The sequence below is a fragment of the Pteronotus mesoamericanus genome, unplaced genomic scaffold (genome assembly GCF_021234165.1).
Source record: "Pteronotus mesoamericanus isolate MK-2021 breed Mesoamerican mustached bat unplaced genomic scaffold, CSHL_Meso_final contig_182, whole genome shotgun sequence".
NCBI lineage: Eukaryota > Metazoa > Chordata > Mammalia > Chiroptera > Mormoopidae > Pteronotus > Pteronotus mesoamericanus.
The window spans coordinates 29,649,600-29,673,365 of NW_026555078.1; the positions used below are offsets into that span (position 1 = coordinate 29,649,600).

At 35.2% G+C, this 23,766-nt stretch overlaps 1 protein-coding gene across 1 annotated transcript in view; it reads right to left on the reverse strand.

The window, feature by feature from the left end:
• Positions 1–894: 894 nt before the first annotated feature.
• The window catches only part of KIAA0586 (KIAA0586 ortholog), an 87,881-nt gene continuing 65,009 nt past the window's right edge, over positions 895–23,766 (reverse strand). The window contains exon 30 of the mRNA XM_054567494.1: positions 895–1,072. Within this exon, the coding sequence (XP_054423469.1) occupies positions 921–1,072 (152 nt within the window). The 3' untranslated portion in view covers positions 895–920. The remainder of the gene's footprint in view (positions 1,073–23,766) is intronic.

Here is a 23,766-nt window from a genome sequence, read left to right on the forward strand (position 1 = left end):
ATAAACTTTCCCTGTTACAACTGTAATTCAAATGCACAATAGCTACAGTCACCTTTGACTCCTATCACTTAAGACTATCATCCAGCCACTTAATTCCTGGACACAAAGTTAGCAGTTTCTTGTTTATCTTTCCAAAGATAGTTAATGCATATATAAGCAAATAAATGTATGTAGCATATACAGGGTGGGGCAAAAGTAGGTTTACAGATGTTCATATGGAAAATAATACAATAACTAATAAATAATAATACAAGAATACACCCTGTGCTTTGCATAATCACAACTGTAAATCTACTTTTGCCCCATCCTGTATGTGTGTACACTCCATACATTTGGATTCCTCTTCACTCCGTTTTAAACAATGGTAGCATAATTCACACACTATCTTGCAAATGGCTTTTTTCATTTTAATAATATATCTCAGATAATTCCATATCAACCCATAAACACCTTTAGATTCTTTTTTGTCCTACATAGTATTCCATTGTACAAATATATTATCATTTTTAAAAATCAGTCCCTTACTGATAAGCATTAGACTGATTATAATTATTTACTGTTATAAAAACTTTGGAATGAAACACCTTGACCTGCCTAATTTCCTAACTGTGTACAGATAATTACACCTATAGGGAAAATGCTTAGATGACAGACCAATGTCATGCATGCCCTCTCCCCAGGTCCACGGCGCCTCAGGATTCTAAGAAGTAACTCACAGCCAGACTCACGATGATTTACATTTCAATTACTTTATTTAAAAAATTTAACTACCCAAATTATGGTTTTTATTTTAATAAAAATGTAGAATTAACTTTTCAGAATATGCTCAAAGACCATGATAGTCTGAGAGATGGTTTTATGCCAGAGAAAAATGACTCAAACCCAGTGGCGCAAAACTTGTACTGGCCCTCGCTTCCCATTCAGAAGGTATCTGCTCCTGAGGACTCTGTGTCCCCCTCGATGGCGCTGACGCTCAAGGACTTCAGGTAGTCCTCTGGGGTCACGGAGGGTAGGGTCACGGACATTTTGGCAGGTGACGTCTCAGAAGTGAAGAGTGGTACTGCTTTACTGCCTATAAAAAGGAGAAACTCATTCAGCTAAACAAGCGGATCCTGAGTATTTATGTGCTTTAAACTTCCCTCTGTAATACAGAGGGGTCAAAACAAGGATTGCATGTGAGGTAACTTCTTTTCTCAAGGTGCTCAGAACTTGCCACAGAGATAAAATACACCCCTCCTCCTTTCTACCCCCAGCCCTAGAGAGTTAAGGCAACATTTTAAAAGTATAAGTTATAATATGAATTTGTATGTCCCCCCGCCCCAAATTCACAAGTTGAAATCCTGAAGCCTGGTGTGATGGGGTTAGGAGGTGGGGCCTTTGGAAAATGTGGGCGTCATGAGGGTCGAGCCCCCATGAAAGGGATTAGCGCCCTCCTAAAAGAGGCCCCAGAGAGCGTCCACCATGCGCAAGCAGAGTGTGAAGGCGCTGGCTGCGAACCAGGAGGGGGTGCCTTGATCTGGGGTTTTCAGCCTCCAGAACTGTGAGAAATAATTTCTGTTGTTTATAAGCGATCCAGTGTGAAATATTTTCTATAGTGGCCTGAATGGACTCAGGCAGTATACAAGTACCAAAAGCGGTGGTACAGGTGATAAACACTTCAGGTAACACTGAGTACAGGAGGTAGTTTGGGATGAAGAATTCGTCAATATGTTTAAGAAAAAAAAAGAGTTGACTATGTATGTATATCTGTCTGTGTACACTCCAACTCATTCCTCTAAGTTTAAAGTATAATTGTCTAAGGATATACTGAATGCCAACTTGGTGTTATTTAAGACCACAAAAATCCTCATTTCAAATTTCATGGATTTACCATATACACATAATAAAAATAACAAGCATCTTAAAAACAAATTATTTTAAACAATGTTAAAGATATTTCTGAATCAAGAGTCATAGTAATTTTTCTAAAACTCCTTTATATTTTTTAATTAGTTTCCATGGTAAAGTGAAAATATTTATAGGGACTATAGTAAAAGTAGAGTGTTCTATGGATTTCAATGATGATTCAACTGCAGCTGTCCTAGATGACCAGAGGGCTTGTAAAAGGCAAATCACTTTCATATTAGGCGACAAAGACTATTTTAATATCACACCATTCCTTTTTGTTACTTATATCAGGTGTTTTTTCATAAAAGAGAAAAGAGAAATTAGACTTGGCATCAGTATAGCAGCATCACAAGCTGTAATACCACAGTATAATCCTCTAAGAAAGTAATTCTTATATCAATTTAAGTAGAATAAATATTTTAAAACAGGAAACATTAACATTTAGCTCTGTCAGGATATAATAAAAATTAAGAAATGGTAAGAACTGCTTTGAAAAAATATCTATAGGACATAAGTGTTATTTAAATATTCTGACATTCTACAACGCTGTATTGCGAAACACACAAAATAACCAAGAGAATCATCCCAGGTCAGAGCTTACCTTGCCAGCAAAATAAAAACTAACACAGGGTATAACTATGGCTGAGAGCAAAATGAATTTTCAACTCATAAAATCAACGGAATGTTACCTTCTCCTAATTATTAAGAAAAACTTCATTCTTTGAGTTACATATCTGTCAAAAACTACACTGATACCAGATATTCTTCTTTTCTCTGTTCTCTAATTTCACATAGCTGCTTTCTAGGTACCTTCATTTTCTATTTGCATTAACTTATGATTAAACTGTCAGTTATGTACAAGAACTATAACTTTCTGGAGGAGGCATCTCAAAGACGTTTCCAAATGTTAAGGACCACATTAAACTCAATTATTGTAAAGTCATGCTGTTTCTTGTAGTTACCGACTTATAGTAATACAGCAATTAAAATTTTACAAAGATCTTTTCCCCATCATTTCGCCTCATCCTAATAGTAATTCTGGGAGACAGACAAGGCACCGAGATGTGAAAGCTGGCTTTTTAGAAAGCATACACTCACTAAGTGAAACTCCACCCAAGCCTGCTGTGTGCGCAGAGCTGAGACGGTGCTGAGAGGACGCACAGGTGACAAAGAAATAGTCCTCATCTCCAAGGGACTCAAAACCCAGTAGTGGAGATAAACATGTACAGGAATTCTGTTTAAAGTAGGTGAAAGTAGCAGCTGAGCTGGGACTTAAAAGCAGTGTAGAAGGCAATGAAGGAAAAGAGAACAACAACAAAAAAAGTCAAGATACAGTTAGTAGATATTAAGAGAACTCTGGATATTCTGGTATCAAAGTACTGACTGGATAAGAGGAATATAAGAGAGAAGACTGTAAAGGAAGGTCAAGGTCAAATTCTGTAAACAATTATGAGTCACAAAGGACTTTGAACACAGGACTACTATCAGCAAATGTATTTTAGAAAATGTACTTTTAAGAGCTATGTGAAAAATAGGAGAAAGGAGAGGGATCTATGGAGATGGTCCATGCAAGAACTGATGATCCTTGAGTGGAAATAGATCCAGGATATTTGGAGGAAGACTCAGTCTTTAAAAAGAATTGAGCATGGCTCTCAAATGACATGTTTACTTGACTAAGTAGTAATAAGAACACAAGCAAGCTTGAGGCTACAGTGATAGAGGTCGGGGGGGATACTGGGATCAGTTACATACCTGGTGAATCTGAATGCCTGCAAGAGGTGTGGATTGACTTTTCTAGGCAACCAGAGTCAAAGATTATAAGGCAGTTTTAGAGATATAGAAATAGCAATCATCTACACGGATGTAATAATTAGAACGATGAGAATAGTGATCTCCTAGGGAAGAAGAATAGACTGAGAAGTGATGACAAAAACACAGGGAAGGACAACGATAGGGGTGAATTAAGGAGAAAATAAAGGAAAACAAAAGGGAAGATTCAGAGAGAGAAGTTGAGAGATACCCAAGAGTGAAGGGTCAGGCAAAATAAGAGATGGTTTTCAAAAGAGAGTCTAATATAATTCATCTAACTCATAATCAGTAGAGCTAAGGCTACAACCCACTTTTCTTTGTCCTATACCATATATTCACAATAAGAAATTACTATGTTTATAGGTTGTTAGGAGAAATTCCATTTAAGTAGTGGTGTGTAATGGTAGAGGCGGCTGAAGAGAGGAGCAGTGACAAAGTTTCGAGCACAAGTCCCTTTATGATAGGTCAAGGGCAAGTCTAGTCACTGTCCAGTCACTTGGGAATGGTCCCATCCTGACTGTCCATGTGAGGATTCTGTGTGGCAAGGAGTAAAGTACAGGGTGGAGTGGGGGTTGGGGTGGGAGAGAACATGGACTCTGGAATAGGATAGAACTGGGCAGCTGGGCTCATCCACCAATTTACTCAGCAAATATTAACTAAGCACCTACTATGGGCCAGGCACTGTTCTAGACTCTGGAGATATCAGCAGTGAAGAAAACAAAGGCTCCAATCTCACTGAAGTCATGTTCCAGGTCAGCGTAGGAGCAAATGACAAACAAATAAAAAAAATAAACATAAAATACGTAAGGAGGTGATGAGTGCTATAAACAAAAACAGGGAAGGGATAAGAGGAAGAGTGAGGGGTAAGAGACTTTGGGAAAGTTACACAAGTTCTCTAAAGCCTAGTTTCCCCATCTATAAAATAAAGGTACAGGTACCAAGCTCAGAGGGTTTTGTGAGCATTTATGGACAATGTGCATGAAGTGTCCTGTGCAGTGCTGGCGCGCAGAAAGCACTCAGAAAATATTCGCTCTTTTTTTTTTAAGCTTCTTTCACTTTTCTGTAAGTGGAAAGGAACGACCCCAGGAGGCAATGACCCTTGGGGGCGGGCCACAAAGGGAGTTGACTTCAGAAAGGATAAGAATGTTTCACTGAAATGTGCTAAGAAAAAAACCCACAGCTCTAGCAGCACAATTTACAATAGCCAAGTCTTGGAAGCAACCTAAATGCCCATTAGTAGATGATTGGATCAAAAAAATTATGGTACATATACACAATGGAATACTACGCAGCAGAAAGAAAAAAAGAAGTACTAAACTTTCCGACAGCATGGATGGAACTGGAGAGCATCATGCTAAGCGAAATAAGCCTGGGGGCGAAAGACAAATACCATATGATCTCACCTATAAGCGGAACCTAACCAACAATGCAAAGATGCAAGGAAAATATGACCAGCCACACTGAAAGGAAAAGAAATCAACAGAGACAAGAGGGAAGGGGGGGGCAGGGAAAGGGAAGGGAAGGGGAAAGTCAAGGAACATATAGCAAGGACTCATGGACAAAACCAAAGGGGAAGAGCTGAGGGAGGGAAGGTGGGAGGGGGCAAGGGAAAGAGGTGGGGGGAAGGCAGAGACAAATGTATTTAAAAAGTAAATAAATTAAAAAAAAACAACCCACAGCTCTAGAAGCCTCCAGATAATTACACTACTTTTAATTCTAGTAATTGTGTTTTAAACAACAAATTATATGAATAAAATGCACTATTGTATCCGAAAGGGTTTCTTAATACCCATTTTTAGATAACTTAAATTAGTTTCATAAGCTAAACAGTCACAGTTTTAATTTTAAAAGAGAAATTTTTAGAATGGGTACTTTTTTATAAGCATCATTTTCATTCCTGTTAACAGGCAAGAAGAGTAACATTCTTATCCAGTTATGGTTTTCACAGAGTTTAATTTTTTTAAGAAAAAAACATACTATCTTAACAAATCATCAGTACAGCAAACAAATTTTCTACCTATATTAAATACAATTTGATGCTTTAAATTTGACTAAATTTCAAGTCAGGTCATTACTCTACGACATAATTGTTTCAACAGCTGTTTTCAGGTTTTGTTTTTGTTTGTTTGTTTTTAAAGAGACTATTCCTTGATTCAATGGGTTTGTAGTACATCATTTAACTGGCATGCATTTAAGCTGGGAAGCCACTGAGAGAAACCATGCATTTGAAGCTTCCTAAGATGAATCATAATATATTTTGTAGACACTTGAAATTTAAAATTTTTTGGCTTTAAAAATGTTTAAAATTCATTAAGAAATTTTATGTTTTCTCTTCTTTGATACTGGATTTATAAGACTAAGGAACATAAAATCTAAAACTAATTTATTCTAAGTAATATAAGGATTTTAAATGTCCATTTAAGATCTTGCCTGAATATATTTTTTGATCTTTTAATTGAATTTATTGGAGTGACATTGGTTAATAAAACTATATACGTTTCAGGCATATGATTCTATAATACAATGTCTGTATTTTTTTAAAGACTTTATTTACTTTTAGAGAGAGGGGAAGGGAGAGAAAAAAAGGGAGACATTGATATATAAGAGGTACATTGAGTGGTTGCATCTTGTACCCCTCCCAACTGGGGATCCAGCCTGCAACCCAGGCTGCGCCCTGGCTGGGGAATGGACCGGCCACCGTTTGGTTCGCAGGATGGAGCTCAATCCACTGTGCCACACCAGCCAGGGCCAATGTCTGTATATTTTTAAAAATATACATAACTTTCTAAAAGGTTTTTAGATTCAGATAATTCAATTTCATCAGCAGGTCTTTATATTCTGACTCTAATTTTCAAACACTTGATTGATACCAACATATTATATTTGTTATTTACAAAGTTAGATTTGCAAACAAAGCATTCTCTCCTGAAACAACATGAGACAAGCAGATAACTGCACTTGGTACAGCCATAAATATGAATTTGCGGTATTCTTCTATGAGATGATGATTATATATAAGTACTTTAAATTGCCTGGATTTGGGGTTTTCAGCATGCAGATAAAGACGGGTTTCTTATGAACTGCACATTTTAAAAAATTAAAAAGGAAACAAATGTAATAATCTTAATCCAAGTATATGAAGCATTTTTTAAAAAATTTTACTGAACTGAGAGAAAAAGAGAGAGAGAGAGAGAGATCAATTTGTTTTTCCACTTATTCATGCATTCATTGGTTGCTTCTTGTATGTGCCTTGACCAGAGACTGAACCCGCAACCTTGGCTTATTGGGATGACGCTCTAACCAACTAAGCTACATAGCCAGGGCCAGCATGAAGGATCTTTATCCCCTACATGGATGGGTTCCCAGGGATCTGTGAATATCCTGAAACATCATGCAAATTACTTTCATATTAATACAACTGAGGAGGGAGACAGATGGTCATAGCTATTGATGTCTTAAAGGGGTCCACAGCCCCCAAATTCTTAAGAGGCATTGACTTAAAGGATACCACAGCCCCATGTGCAAGTGAATCACATTTTCTGAGTTGTTTTTCCAGCAGTAGTGGTGAAATATAGGAATTCCTCTCCTATTAATTGTGGATGCCTTCTTCTCCAAAGGCAACTCTATTTGTAGCATTTATTAAACTGCACTGTAATTATTTATGTATCTGTTACTTCCACAGGAGAGTATATTCCTTAAGAGCATGGACTGGGACCTACAGCCTTTGTCTTCTGAGTGACTAGTACAGCAGGTACACGATGAGTACCTGTGACCTTCTCATCTTATATTATTCAGTATTTGCTTGTGGGTCTGTTGTTCCTGTTAAATATGGGCTACACAATGGCAGTGACTTTGTCTTATTTTCCTCTGCATTCTACTAAGTGGTAGCATAGTGCTAGGCACACAGTGGGCCTCAAAATGACTGCTGGACCACATTGATTTGTTTCTACCTTGAGTCTGTGGCCCCTCATGATTAACGGCTTGCTTAGCTTCACGCTGGCCGGATCTCATCTTTAAAATCAGCCGAGTTCCAGCAATGCAGTTGCTTTCCAGCTGTCTATGAAAATGTTACAGTATTTCAGCTGTGTTTTATTGAGTTCTTGAAGTATTTTTCCTGTCCAGCCTGGACACATCTACTCTTGCTTTAATTCCTTGTTTAAGCAGCTGCTAAACTATCCTGCTGTATTCAATTCTCCTCACACACTTAACCCAGTTCTGCAGATTTTGCAACATTATAGCTGCAGTTTTGAGAAAAAATATTACACGTCTTGATGAAGAAGGTGCCTGGTCATTTGATGTTTAGTATGTAATATTTTATCTGCCTCTGCTTTCCAGAATTAGTCACTATTAAACATTTCTTCCCTTACTTTCATGTTTAAAAATGATTAATTGTTACTAAGTCTCATCCCAAAATATGTTTAGACATAAATCCCATTACATTTTTAAAGTTTACTATTGCTTCTGTTTTCTAAGGTAACAAATGCCTATTTTAAAATTTATAATTTAAGATAAAATTCTTCCTATAGGAAGAATAAATGTATCGGCACCTGTAAAAACAACTCCAATTCTTTTTCCTCTAAAAAGCAATAGTTAATGTGAAAGATCTGTTTCTTCTTATGCCAGGTTCCAGCTGCTTCACTTTGTTTAAAACTGACTTCAAAGTTTAAACACTGTCCTGTCCCAACAAATAACCTCCCCCAGATGGAATTATCTCAAGTACTATCCTCAGAGCTCTGAATACCACACCTGCAGCCTTTTAATTCAACATTTTATAAACTTTCCAAAGGGAAATGATACATTTTTTTCTGTCCCCTAACTTCCGAAGAGTTGAGTTTAGTGCCTGAAGGGAGTGCTATACCTGGGGAGAGTTTATAGATACTTTAGGCAAATAAAAAATTGGGCACCCGCTCCCTCTAGGGAGCCTGCCGTGCCCCTCCCTTCCCCTCTGCGTCCCCCCAGGCGGGTTAGCTTCCCCTTCTCTTTCCTAAGCTCCAAGGGCCCTCCTTCTGCCTCTGTCACTTGTTCCCTGCGTCTCCCCAACCCAGCTGGCTCCCTTCTACTATGTCTGTAACTTTCTAAATAAACTTTCTCTTATAATTTGAAGGAAAAAAATAGAATTACTATCTCTACTATATTGATTATTATGAGAGAAAGAAATTACAGGGAAATGAAAAATATCTGAGCAACACCCAAGTCCAACAATTTTAAAGTAAAAATCATACCTGTAAATACAGATGCAAGGTACAGATTGGGCTCAATTTGTGTCCGATCCGTATCACCTGGTGAAGTTACAGTTAAAATTTTTTTTTGCATTAGAAAATCAGTTAAGCATAGATATAATCATGATTCACTTCTGTTCACTAAAAAGAATACAAACCAAATGCACTCCCCACAGCTGCTCTCATAAAACCAGGTAAACAGAAGCCTGATCTAGCAACCTTAATATAAAGAAGGAAGTTACACAGCTGGATTTTAATGGCTGTCAATAAAATAATACTTTACCTAATAGATTATTATCTTTATGCATCAAAGATTAGGGAAATGGGGAACCAAAGGATCATGAGAGAATTTGCAATTTGTATTAAGTAAAAGAAACCCATGGGCCATTTCTCCCAAGGTTAAAAGTTTTCACAGATTTTTTTAACTTCAGGATTTAATCATTACAAAAGGAATTTCCCTTCTCCCTTGGCCATCCTGGGGCATGCTGCCCAACACAGCCTATGGAAACAACCAATAAAGTTGTTAGGGAGCCCAAAAGAGCCCTACACTGTTAAACTAAAGCTGTATTTTAATATTAAAATGAAATAGGCCAGGGGAAAACTCTCCTTATGGTTAGAAAATTATGAAGAAGAAAAATGTTAAATAACTGGAGAGAGAAACCTGTGGTAGAACTGAAGAACAGTCCTCAGGCCAAATGCATTATTAGCTCCTGTTGTTTGCATGCTATCAACCTATGCTCTGAAATATAATCAATAACTGTCAATGACCATTGTTTCAAACAAATTCTTAGGGCAGAATGATTTGGAATAAATTCATAATATGGTATAATCAGCTTTTCTCTGATTTTCTCTAATGTAAAAGTCATTCATCTCTCAAGCTTCCTTTATTTCACAAAAGCTTCAGGTAGATTTAAAAGAAGATAATTAAATGATTGTGATTTTAAACATTACATAGTTCATTAAACTAAGCAATATATTTTCACTGGGGACCAACATTTATGTTAAACTACTGGAATTATGCTATAGAAAACATGAAAATTAAATATTTAAAAATTAAAATGCAATACAGTTCAGTGAAGAAAAGAAAGCTTAAAAACAGTTTTAGAAGAAAATATAGTTTATAAGGGTAAGATTATGGGCAAATACAGTCTCTTTATCTGTTGACAATCTGTAAATAGACCAAAATTGAACATCCAACTTCAATGTTATTTTTTTTAAATCCCTAAATTCTTTAAAAGTGCTCATTATGATGTTCCTATTTAGACACTACCTACAACTGTCACTTCCTAGTCTGCCTCTAAGTTTCTGATAGTTAGAGAGGGACAGAGGGTCCTGCCTGCCCCTCCAGTTTATTAGAGTTGCCTTTAGGATCCTATCCAGCACAAAGAACAAACGTGGTGACCGGAAACAGGGGTATCAGGACCACCTCAGAGGCCCCCTCCACTTAAGAATCATTTCTCTGTAGCAAGTAAAATAAGAAGTGGTTGCCTCTAAGCCCAGAATTCAAGCTGATCTACTGTTATGGTAAGAAATCAGCAACATCATTCCCTTTTATACTAAACAAAACTGGGTGGAAACTAAGAAAAAGATCAGAACTTAGGTTTCCTACGTTAAGGTTCAATTTTTTAAAATTTTAAGTACCGTTTATGTCCCCATCATTATTACAGCAGGTGTTGTAAAGACCGCAAAGGAGAGGAGGACATTGCCTCAATCCTCTTTCACTGGAAGGACCACACTAACCCAGAGAGGAATGAGGGTGGTCCGCAAATCCTCCAGCTAATGATCCTGTTCCACCTAAAATATAAGGGATTTTAAAGGCTAACACCTAACTGAGCTCTCAGCTTTTTCATATTGTATCACTTCTATCTGCTAATATTTCCACTTGTGTGATTCCAATTCTATGCTGGGTAAGTTATCTTTTCCTCTTCTTGCCCTATGGTCTTCTTCTTTATTCTTTATAAGAAAGTGCTGTGTACTGTACCTGGATGGCTTTGCATAAAGCAATTGTGAAACCTTTTGTAAACCAGTGATTTTCAACAGAGCCTTGGGGTAGACAGAGAGAAGGGAAAGTATGAATCACTTTTGGGGCTTTTTCAAACTAACAAGGGCTCCCTGCTATTCTGATACGCCTATACTCTGGGTGTATCCGCTAAATGTAAATTTTATACACTCCATTTACTTTGCAATAAAAAATAGAGCATGTTTCATTTAAAAAATGAATTTCAACTAAAAAAATGACAACTATTTCATTACTCCAGACCAAAGCCATCTCTTCATATCTAACCAAAGTCATCTCTTCATATCTAACCAAATTGCATTATTAGTAAAAACATCTAAATTGAAACATACAAAATCTGTTATTATTTTTAGGTCTTCACTAAATCATTTCATAGGTTGAAATAAAATTACTGTAATGATGGATTTACTAAAAGGATAAGAAAATAAATGGTTTCCCTCCATTATACTGCTTCATTGTCCCCAAGATTCAGTTTTTCGCATATAGTTGCTAGAGAAGTTGACCAATGTGTCTGAAACCTTTACGTCAAATAGATATATCACTTTGTGATCTTTTATAGATCTTTTTGTTTTTTTAGGGGAAAAAAACACCCATTTTTGTCCTGTCCTTTCTGTACTGTGGTATGTAAGATTAAAAAAAAAAAAAAGACAAGTAAATGACAACTGAACACTGTATTACAATGGCAGCTGTAAGCTAGTGGCAAAGAACACACTCAGAAGCTAAGCTGCCTGAATGCAACTCACAGCACCAACATGAACCAGCTGGGAGACCTGAAATACCACCACTTTGTGCTTCAGTTTCTTCTTCTGTTTCATAGGTTCCGTACGATCATTCACCGAAATGATATACATAATTAACTTAAAGCACTGCCTATTGAATAGGCACTCAATAAATGGTAGATTCATTATTATTTAGCCTGTGATTATTTTCTAACTTTTCCCAATTGACAAAAAAGAAATCATTTTTGTTAGGCAATCTTTTCAAAAATACTTTTTGACAGAGAGAGAATGTTTGTTTAAAAAGAAGAAAAGAAAAAGTACTGATCACATATTCCAGCAGTAGAGCTACAAGCGATCTCAAAGATGATCTTATCCTTACTAATGAGGAAATCAAGATTCAGAGTCATTACTGACAGAGAAATCCAAGCACAAATTAGCAGTAGGGACTAAAGCTCATAGCACACAGTTCTTTCCCCACCTCCCAACTTTTCCATACTCTTCTACTAGGATGTGTCTTAAGATACTGAGACCTGTAAGAACAATCAGAAATTATCTCTAATACTTGTTAAAAAATGTTTAAAGAAGGAAATATAATATACTGTTTAAGAGTATAGGCTTTGCTTTCAGAGTTGGACTTGCTTTGACTCCCAGTTTTGTCATTTATTTATTAGCTATGTGACCTTGGGCAAAATATGTAACCTCTCTGAGCTTTGGGTTCTTGACTGTCAAATGAGAATAGTATTACCTAACTAACTGGGTTGATTAAAGATCTTAGCAGAGTGCGTCACATTAGGAAGTATACGTAGATGGTAGCTGAATAGATACTTCTCCAAAGAGGACATACAGATGGCCAATAGACATTTAAAAAGATGCTAATGTCACTAATCATCAGAGAGATGTAAATTAAAAACAATGATATATCACCTCATGCATGTCAGAATGGCCATCATCAATAAATCAACAAACAAGTACTGGCAAGGAAGTGGAGAAAAGGAAACCCTCGTGCACTCTTGGTGGAAATGCAGACTGGTGTAGCCACTGTGGAAAACAATTTGGAGTTTACTCAAAAAATTAAAAATGGATCTGCCTTATGACCCAGCCATCCCACTTCTGGGAATACAGCCTAAGAAACCCAAAACACTAATTTGAAAGAGTATGTGCACCTCTATGTTCCTTGTAGCATTATTTACAATGGCCAAGATCTAGAAACAATCCAAGTGCGCATCAGTAGATGAGCAGATAAAAAAGCTGTGTACATTTACACAAGGGAATACTATTTGGCCATTAAAAAAAAGGAAATCTTTACTTATCTTACCTTTTGCGACAGCATGGACAGACTTGGAGAATATTATGCTAAGTGAAATAAGCCATTCAGAGAAAGACAAACACCATACGATCTCACGTACATGTGGAATCTAATGAACAAATAAACTGAGGAGCAAAGTAGAGACAAAGGCATGGATACATGCATCAGACTGAGAGCTGTCAGAGGGGAAGGGCGCTGGAGAGACTGGATGAAAGAGGGTGAAGGGATTAACATATATACATAACATAATGATACAGACAATAGCATGGTGATAGCCGGAGGGGAAGGGAGGTGGAACAGAGGAGGAGGTGGACAAAGGCAGGGGGGAGTGGGAATGGAAAGAGACTTTGCTTGGAGTGATGGGTGCACCATGCAGATGATGTTTTATTGAGTTGTACACTTGAAACCTGTATGGTTTGGTGAACCAATGTTACTCCAATAAATTCAATAAATAAATAAGTAAGTAAGTAAGTAAGTAAAAGGATAGGACTCTGGGCTTTACAATTTTTTATTTTTGGTTTGAAATTTTATCTTCTCTTTAATATTGTCCTTAATAAGATTCACTCGTAGAGCAATGCTTAAATCTGTAAACTGTTATATTACTCCTTTATAAATTCATTATAGATTTTTTAAAACTATATAGTACTATAAAGCTGATAACTGCAAAATAAGGATATAAAGATGAAGGCCCCCAAACATGAATTTTTAACTCACCAAACAAGATTTTAAATGAATGATGTCTAGAATCTAAAACAAAATCTAATAAAGAGAAATGTAAACTTCAGTAAACATTCAGAATACCTGGATTGTTTATACTAACTAGAGTTCATTGACAAAAAAATTAATATTATAAATATTATAGTAGTTAAAATATATAAAAAGAACTTCATATTTTTTAAACAAATAATCTGGCCAGATTAATTTATTCATTGGCTCTCTATCTAATAGGTATGCAACTCTCTTCAATAACAGCATTTTCAGAAACAGTATCTTAGCAGCATAAAAGCTTATATTTGACAGCCATGAAGCGGATTGATAATTGAGAAAATAGATGACCCGCCTATCCTGAAGGCAAACCATGATTTATTTGAATAACGTAGATTTAATTATTAAAGCTCTTTAAAGAGCATTGAAGTGCTTGAATGTATTGCTGTGTGGTGTAATGACAAAGAGAGTTCCTGCCTTTTAGGGGCAGGAATGTCTAGAGAGACATTCCAGCATTAAAATTTGGTTGAGAGCTGAGAGACTTGAGGTTGTAGTAGACAACTTTATCTACAACACACTTCCTGTGCATTGAACGGCCTGTCACACAGCTACTAAAATAAATTCCTCTCAGATAATTCTTTATAAAAGCATGTCATAATGGTTTGTAAACTAAAAGAATCTTAAAAAATAAAATAGGTTTGCCTTGTGAAAGAAGACTTAACATTCCACATGAATCCATTTATTCAACGTAAAATAAGAAGAGAACTAATCGATGCTGCTAGGAGTCAGAAGAGTGGCGAACCTTGTGGGGCTGCAGGCTGGGCCTAACCTGGGGGTGCTTCAGGGACGCTGGCCACGCTGTGTTTCTTGAGCTGGGCATCAGTTATAAAAGTAGCACGGATTTGGAAAATTCTTTCAGCTGTAACACTTAAATGTGTACTTTCCTACATGTATATTACACTTCCATTAAAAGATGATATTGAAAAAATAGATTAGCTTCAGCAATTAAAAGATGATTCCTTATAGTTCTGAAGTGTTTCCAATGATTGAAATAGCCAAATAATTAACCCAACTTAGTAGGTAGCCTTTAATATCAAGTGAATAGTTACTACCACGTCCTAAGCCATACTGCCACTAGAGAGACAAATTTCTTTCTATTTCCTTTCTTAAAATCTTGAAATGCCAGTGAGCTGAAATTATTTAGAAGCAGAAGGTGAGTTTCTATCATTGTTGCTCCAGTTTGACTCTCCAGGAGTTGCTACTTAAGAGACTTGATGCTCTGCAACAATCAGCTATTCAAATTAAAAGCACAAACTAGTATTTTACCTAATCTTGAAAGCAATTTGTTAAGCATAATATTATAAAGCATATTATTTCTAAACGATTAATACATTCCATAAAAGGCATTTACTTCCTTATTTTTCGTGCAAAAAGAGTTTCAGTTCACGTCTATAAAGGACAATGCTATCATAACTACATTTCAACTCAACTTTAACTCTTGCTCAACAATAACTCCTATTAACTTTAATTATACGAGGCTACAGTTGTTAGAGAAGGTCACTATGATCACATTCTTATAAATAACACTTGATAACAAACAAAGCTGAAGGCAATGTAATTAAATCCCTAATAGTTACTGAACAGTTTGAACCTAAGTGCCTCTATAATCTACACACAGAAAATCCAATTTCTGAGAGGGAAATCCTTCCTAAATATAAAAACTTCATTCAAATTATGGCCTGTGACTATCACTAAAAACCCTGTATTATTTGTGTAGACTTTACAGTGGATTTTTCCATATCTAGCCACTTCTAACCAAATTTGGAAACAGAAATTAAATGTGACACAGTGACCAGTTCACTTCACCGAGGCCAGACCTGGTAACTTTTGAAAAAGAGTGAAAGAAGGAAGAATGAAAAATGAGCTATCAAATACAGGAAGCCACTAGAAAATAAGAACACCACCATTCCATATCCTAACATGAGAGCGTTAAAGATTTTTTGTTGAATAGTGAGTTTCGGGGTGAGGGGGTGGGGAGGTGAGGGTGGATATCTGTTCACTGTACACACGACACCAGTGGGAATACGGGCCAGTCCAAGTTCTGTGTTACCATTACTCTGGGTAATAGTTCCAAGCTGTGAGGCACAGCTGCAGGGGCCCTGCCAGCGAGGCCGTCGCAGCAGTGCTTTGATAGCGTGGGGCCCTGAAGTGTCAGGATATAGAGAAGGCAGCAGTTGCTGGCTGTGAAAACAGTCTGATACAAACCAGATGGCAACTTACTAGATGGGCAACACAAAGGAAAACAATTGGCTCATTCAATAAAGTCAGGTCTCTGCCCCAGAGAATTCACAGAAGACAATAACAGTTACCCGGAGTTGATGCAAACAAGAAACAGCCATGTGGTTACAGTTTAAAGAATTGTTTTTCCTCAGACTAAACAAAGTTTTGATTTCTAATTCTTGTGTTCATTAATTGTAGTTTGGTGCACAGGCCTTTTGCCAAAGACAAATATTTCATTTATACAATATATACTTTTGTGACACCAAGAAAAATATATGGGGACATACAAACTAATTGGGTGCCGCTTCCTGTAAAGTGCTATGAACACAGGCTAGGCTATTTCAGGAAACTGGCAAATTTAGAAAATGATTGATCATACTGACACAGTAATTAGAAAATATCCAACGTAATATTTCCAGGACTTCCTATTTCTGATTTGTTTTAATGTAGGTAGAATGACATGAAAAGCAATAGCCACAAGTTTCTTAGAACTACATTTCTACCTAAGTGAATTTTTTGTTTTACTTCATTAGGTAGGCCAGTATTTCTGCAACTATATTCATAAGAAAAAAGTCCTGAGGTTCTCCCTAACCTTATTGTGTGAAGCTCATCATCACACGATAAAATACTTTTCCATTCTGAGCTGACAAGTGTAACAAGATTAACAATCAGATTTTAAGATCACTCCTGACAGTAACATTTCACTTAAAGACTTTTGTAGGCAGGTATTCAACAACAGAGTAATTTATTACGCTATTTTAAAAGACAGTAAACAGCATTCCAGCTTAAAATAATTCCAGGTAAATTAATTTCTTCCACTGGAAACCCCAGTGCACCTTGGGCCTCTGCATTTACTACTGATGTAAAAATACACCTCAAAAAAGCCTTAAATTTGTAATCACCACTCTAAGGTGATACCTAAGGAGCCTATCAAAGAAACTCAAAAAATAAAAGCATTTTCATACACATACAGTATTTGAACATATTTATAATTAAGCAATCTTGTTTTGTTCTGTGCTTGTATAATAATTATGATAATAACTAGGTTTGTTAAAAGAGGAAACATATTTGTGGATTGTGAAAAATTTTGAAGTCTATGAGGCACAACTTGGGCTTCTCAATTTGCATTTGCTGCATTGTCCAGATTATTCTCACTGACTCTTCCCACCCTAAAAACTGAGGCCGAACACTTACATCTTTCCTGTTGCATATGATCTTTCAGGCCAGAGAAGCAGAAATGGAGCAACAACTTGGTGTGCAGGTTGATGCACTCGTAGGCATTTCCAGCAACAGATGTTTTCCCTCTGCACTGTGCTGCACATGCACACTCACATACTTTTTTAAAAAGTCTCAATTAATTTGCAGCAACAGTGCTGGATAACTGAGCATTTTGACTAAATGTAATCATCAAATCCAAGAAATCAGTTTTTGCTATTATAAACTGAATTACCATGCAAAAGCAGGAAAAGAAAAACTACAAAAAAGTGTTATTGAAGCCTCACATAAGAAGAACTAAGAATAAACACATCGCTCATCAATGAGTCAAATCTGTTAGAAGTTTGTTAAAAGTTTTTTTCAACACATGAAGTTAATCTCTTATAAAATTATTAACAAAGGTAGTTTGTCTTGGATTTATTAGTAAGTTATTTCTTAGACTCTGAGTTAACTCATGAAAAAAACAGAATTGGCCCTGACTGGAGTGGCTCAGTTGGATGAGCATCCTCCCACAAAGCGAAAGGTCATCAGTTCGATTCCCGGTCAGGGCACAAGCCTGGGTTGTGGGCCAAGTCCCTGGTGGGGCGCATGCAAGAGGCAGCCAATCGATATTTCTCTCCCTTTTTCTCCCTCCCTTCCTCTCTCTCTAAAAATAAGTAAAATCTTTTTTAAAAATTTTAAAAAGAACTATATCATTCCAATTATTCTGCATATTGATAATTATTTATGTACTTCTTCAGAAATTGTCCACCTCTACTTTCACGAGGTGTTTATATATATAAAAATATCAACCTAATGGAGTAGCATAAATTTTATAAGGAAAAGAAACAAGAAATTGCCTTTAATAAGTTTTTGGCTCACAAACAGATCTTGATATGATTTCAGAGAATAAGACAAGGGCCAGATGATGCAGAACATTTTAGGTCATAGTGAGGAGTCTGGACTTTATTCTAGTACAAAAAGAAGTCTTTGGAGGGTTCTGAGCAAGGAGTCACATGATCTGATTCTTTTTTGGGTGTGTAAAAGATCACTCTTCCTCTGGGTGGATAACAGAAATAGAGGATCAAAAATGAATACAGGAAGACCAGCTGAAAAACTTCTCAGGATAATATTAAGGTTGAAGAATATTATGCTTATAAATCAAGTGTACGGCTACAGAGAGTAGAAAACTTAGTTTGATATCAAGTCACTGAAATCAATCTTGGTGAGTTTATTAGAATACTGAAACCATAGTATCAAGCAACAGTTTTTAATAACCTCTGTGGCCACTGAGACAAAGACTAGTGAGGTTACTGAACCTCTTGTGAGCCTCAGTTTTCTCATCTGTATAATAAAAACAACAACAATAAAAACATCTTTACACACTCACAAGTTTGCTGTGAAAATGAAAGCTACAGTATGTGAGAGGTTCTTTGTCCGTCTGTCAAGCATTTGACAGATGTTAGTTTTCATCATTGCAGGTTTGGGGGAAGAAACAGGTATTCTGTACTTGGCAGTGATTGCTTTTGGTCCCAGACTTGCATAACTCTATGCAAGATGAGTTGACTAGTAATGATCCAACTAGCAGAGAGCTTGGAAAAGGGGTGTAAAACAAGGGAAGGAAAGCATCAGCTTTACACTCAGGTAGGTTTGGGCTTGAATCCAAATTTTCTAAATTTTCTAGCTTTCAGAAACTTTTACAAAATGGGAATAAAACTACCCTGTATGGCATGGTATTGTAAGGAGTAAATGAGATAATAACACAGACTTCCTAGCAAGCCTTCAGTAAATGGAAGCTGTCGTTAAGGTTAAGACTGTGTTCAGGGCACAAAAGAGCTGAGGGTGGGGTTAAAGATGAGCAAGCCATTTTCAACTGGAAGCTCAGTAAGGACTTAGAAAGATGGAGCTGAATGTTCAGGAATAAGAAGTTTGTAGACATGAAAAAGTGGGAAAAGAAGCAAACTCCAGGGGCAAGGAAGATAACTGGAAGGGCATTGAGATTTAAAAGTATAGTGTGCAAAGAAAGCTCAATTAATATTTATTAAGTTGAACTGATTTGATTACATATTACATTGAATGTGTCAATAAAAATAAGTTTTGAGCTGACAGTTCATTCTTTTCTGAACTCTAAAAACTTATTTTTAAAACAAGAGTATTTCGATTGAGTTCTTTAGAGTTGTTAGCACATATACTATCTTTTTCTTTAGTTAGCGATTAATTATAAAGCACAAATATTTCAAACTTTTAGCTTGAATGGAATGTATTCTTAAATAAACACCAAACTATTTAACTTACATTATAATGAAGATATAATGTATTATAAAAATATAGCAAAGGGTTAAATATAAGAAAAAGGTGAAAATATAGAATATTCTTGGTGTCACATTAAAACACCTTTTAACAACAAAACGTTTTTACATTCCTCTACAGACTTTTAGTACAATTAAGAAAATTCATAATGAGAAAAGGGTATCATAAACTCAGGAATATTTATGTCTGCTTTAATGAAGCATACTTTACCCATGGCAAACTCACATAGTTATATAACCACCACCACAATCAAAATCTAGAACATTGCCATCATCCCAGCAAAGTTCCCTCCTGCCATCATTAGTTAAACCCTTCTCTAACTCTGAGGAAACCACTGACGTGTTTGTTTTCCGTATCTGTACTTTGGTTTTTTCCAAAATCTCATATAAATGTATTGAATATTTGTCATACAAATACAGTATGTGACTTTGTAAATTTGGCTTCTTTCACTTTATATAATACAACAGAGATTCATCCATGCTGTTGTGTTTATCAGTATTCCATGCCTTCAACTGCTGACTAGTTTATTCCTTGTATGGATGTACCATAGTTGTTTCCCCATTTTCCTGTTGAAGAACATATTGGCTGATTGCAGTTTTTGGTAATCAGGAATGAAACTGCTACAATATATCTGAGTACAGGTTATGTGTGAACATAAGTTTTTAGTTCTCTTGAGTGAATGCCTAGGAAATGGACTGCTGGGTTGTATGATAATTTTATATTTGATTTTATAGGAAACTGACCAATTGTTTTCCAAGGAGGCTGTTGCATCTTGCATTCCTACCAGCAATGTATGAGAATTCAAGTTCCCTAACTTCCTCATCAAAGCACAGCGTTATCAATCTCTTTGATTTCAGCCAGCCCAATGGGTATTCGGTGGTACCTAATTTTTATTTGCATTTCCCCAGTAACTTACGATGTTGAACATATATTTCCATGTGCTTAATCTGCCAGCCATATAGCTTTTGTGGTAAACTTTCTGTTCATATCCCTTACCCATTTTAAAAATTGGATTGTTCATCTTCTTACTATTGAGTTTTATGAGTTTTATATTCTGGTTACAAGTTCTTAATCAAAAAGAGGATTTGTAAATATTTTCTTCCAATCTGAAGTTTGTCAAACATTTTTATTTCAACAAAGTCCAAGTAATCAGTATATTATTTTATGAAATACAATTTTTCTGTAATATCTTAAAAATCCTTGCTCAACCAAAGGTCACAAAAATTTTCTCCTATATTTTCTTTTAGAAGTTTTGTAGTTTTAGGATCCAGATTAAGCTCATTTGTACACATATTTGTGAGATATGGATTGAGGTTCAATTTTTGCATATAGATAAACCACTTGTCTCTACACCATTCGTTGAAAAGATTATCCTTTCTCCATTAAATTCTTTGTCATTTCTGAAAAATCAATCAATTATACACATATGGACCATTTCTGGACTCTACTATGTTCCACTGATTTATTTGCTAATCTTCATGCCAGTACTACACTATATTGATTACTGCAGCTTCATAATAAGTTTTGGAGTCATATAGTATAAATCCTACCAATTCATTTTTCTTCTTAAAAGTTATTTTGGTTATTCTAGGCCTTCTGTTTTTCCTTATGAAATTTAGATTAAATTTTACTTTTAGATTTAAAAAGTCTTGTTAGAATTTTGATTGAGATTGCACTGAATCTATAGATCATTTTGGGGAACACTGACTTCTTAATTTTCATTCTTCTAATACATAAATACACCATCATCTATTCATTTATTTGAGTCCTCTTCAATTTCTCTTGAGTGTTTTATAGTTTTTGTGCACAAATCTTGCAAATATTTTATTAAATTTATACCTAAAAGCATAGCATGTTTCTGTTACTATGATAACTTATAGTTTTAAATTAAAATTTCCAATTCTCACTATTACAGGAAATATCATCATTATATATCAACATTAATATATCAACATTATAGCCTGTGACTGGATAAAACCACTTAATAGTTTTAGAAGGGTTTTTAGTAGGCCTTGTGGGAGTTTCTACAGATGATCATGCATCCTCAAATAGTCGTAAGTTTATTTTTTCCTTTATAATCTGTATGCCCTTTCTTTCTTGTTCTTGCATTTTGCATTGGCTAGGGCTGCCGGTATGATTTTGAATAGGAGTAGTGAGAGCAAACTTCATTTGCTTTGTTTCCAATTTTTTGGGAAAGCATTTCATCTTTCAAGTGTGATGTTGGCTGTAGGTTTATTGTAAATGTCTTTTACTGTGTTGTTCTTTGATTCTTAGTTTTCTGAAATTTTAATCATGAACAGATGTTGAATAATGCCAAAAGCTTTTCTGCATCTATTGAGATGATGTTTTTCTTTGCTCATTTTAAATTTTTCAATTACAGTTTACATTCAATATTATTTAGTATTAGTTTCAGGTGTACAGCACAGTGGTTAGACAATCATACATTTTACTAAGGGTTCCTCTAATATTTCTGTTCATATGTGAATCATATTGATTTTTGAATGCTGAACCAAATTTGTTTTACTGGGATAAGCCCACTTGGTCATAATTTACTGCCTTTTTATATATTATTGGATTCAAGTAATATTTTGTAGAGGAATTTTATGTCTATGTTCATATGAATATTTGTCCGTATTCTTTTCTGGTAATGTTTAGTCTGGTTTTGATATCAGGTTAATCAGGGAAGAGTTCTTTCCTCTTCTATTTTCTTAGAGAGTTTGAATAGAATTGGTATTACTTCTCCCTCAAATATTTGGTAGAATTCTCCAGTGAAACCATCTGAGCCTGAAGTTTTCTTTGTTGAAATATTTTAAACTAAGAATTCATTTTTCTTTAAAAATGTAAGATTTAGAGTATCAGTTTCTTCTAAAATTAGAGTAGATATAATTTTCCCATTTTATCTATGTTGCCAAATTTATAAGCATAAAAATATTCATAATATTGCCTTAGAATCTATTTAATTTCTGTAGAATATGTACTGACTTCCTCTAATTCCTAGTAACAATAATTTGTGAGTTTTCCCTTTTTCCTTCATCATCCTGGCTATGGTTTATCAATTTATTAATCATTTCAAAGAACCAGTTACTAGTTTCATTGAGTTTCTGCTATATTTATATTTTCAATTTCATTCTTGTCTTCATTTCCTTCCTTCTGCTTATTAGAGGTCTGATTTCCTCTTTCATTCTGGTTTCCTAAGGTAGAGGTATAAAGCACTGATTTCAGACCTTTCTACTCTATTCTCATATAAGCATTTCATGCCATAAATTTCCCTATAATCACTGCTTTAGTTGCATCCCATAAATTTTGATATGTAGTTTTTAATTTTCATTCAGTTCCAAATATTTTCTAATTTCCTTTTTGACCTTTAAATAAAAGTTTAAATAAATGTGTGCAATATAATTTCCAAATATTTAGAAATGTCCAAGAATCTGTTACTCATTTTCACTTTAATTCCACTGGCTTTTTTCTTTTTGTCCTTTTTGTTGTTGTTGTTCCTTTTCCCCTCATTTTATGCCTGCTTTTGGAGTACTTGAGTAGTTTTAATTTAGTACTATTTAAAAATATTTTAATGATTGCTCTAGAGCTTACAATATACATCTATCACTTACCATAGTCCACTTTCAAATAATATTATATCACAACATATACTGTAAGAAGCATTCATCAGTATGCTTTCAATTCCTCTATCCCGTATTTCATGCTATCATTGTCATTTTATTTTATAGGCACTATAAATAGGTAATATATTATTTTTGCTTTAGACAATTATCTTTTATAGTGATTGAAAATAAACACTCTTTTATTTATACCTTTATTTTAACCATGTCAGAAGCTCTTCATTTCTTAAATCCAAGCTTCTTTCTGGTATCATTTAATTTTTACCTGAAAAACTTCCTTTAACTTTTTTTAAATATATGTCTGTTTCTCAGGTTTCATTTACCTGAAAAAAGTATTTATTTTGCCTTCATTTTTGAAAAGTATTTTTGCTAGCTATAGAATTCTGGGGCGACTTTTTTTTTTTCTTTTAAAACAGCATACTGTTGTGTTTTGACTGTGGGTTCGTAATAAGAAATTGATGTATTTCTTTGTTCTGTACATAATGTAAATTTTGCCTCTGGCTTCTCACAATATTTTCTCTTTCCCTTTGGTTTTTAGAAGTTTGAGTATGATGTGTATAAATATTTTTTCTTTTAATCTTGCTTGGAGTTCTGAGATTCTTCGATCTGTAGTCCATTTTTCTTACAAAATTATTGGTCATTATCTCTTCAAGTATTCTTTCTTTTCTGTTTGTTTTCTCTTGTTGGGATTCTAATTATTGTA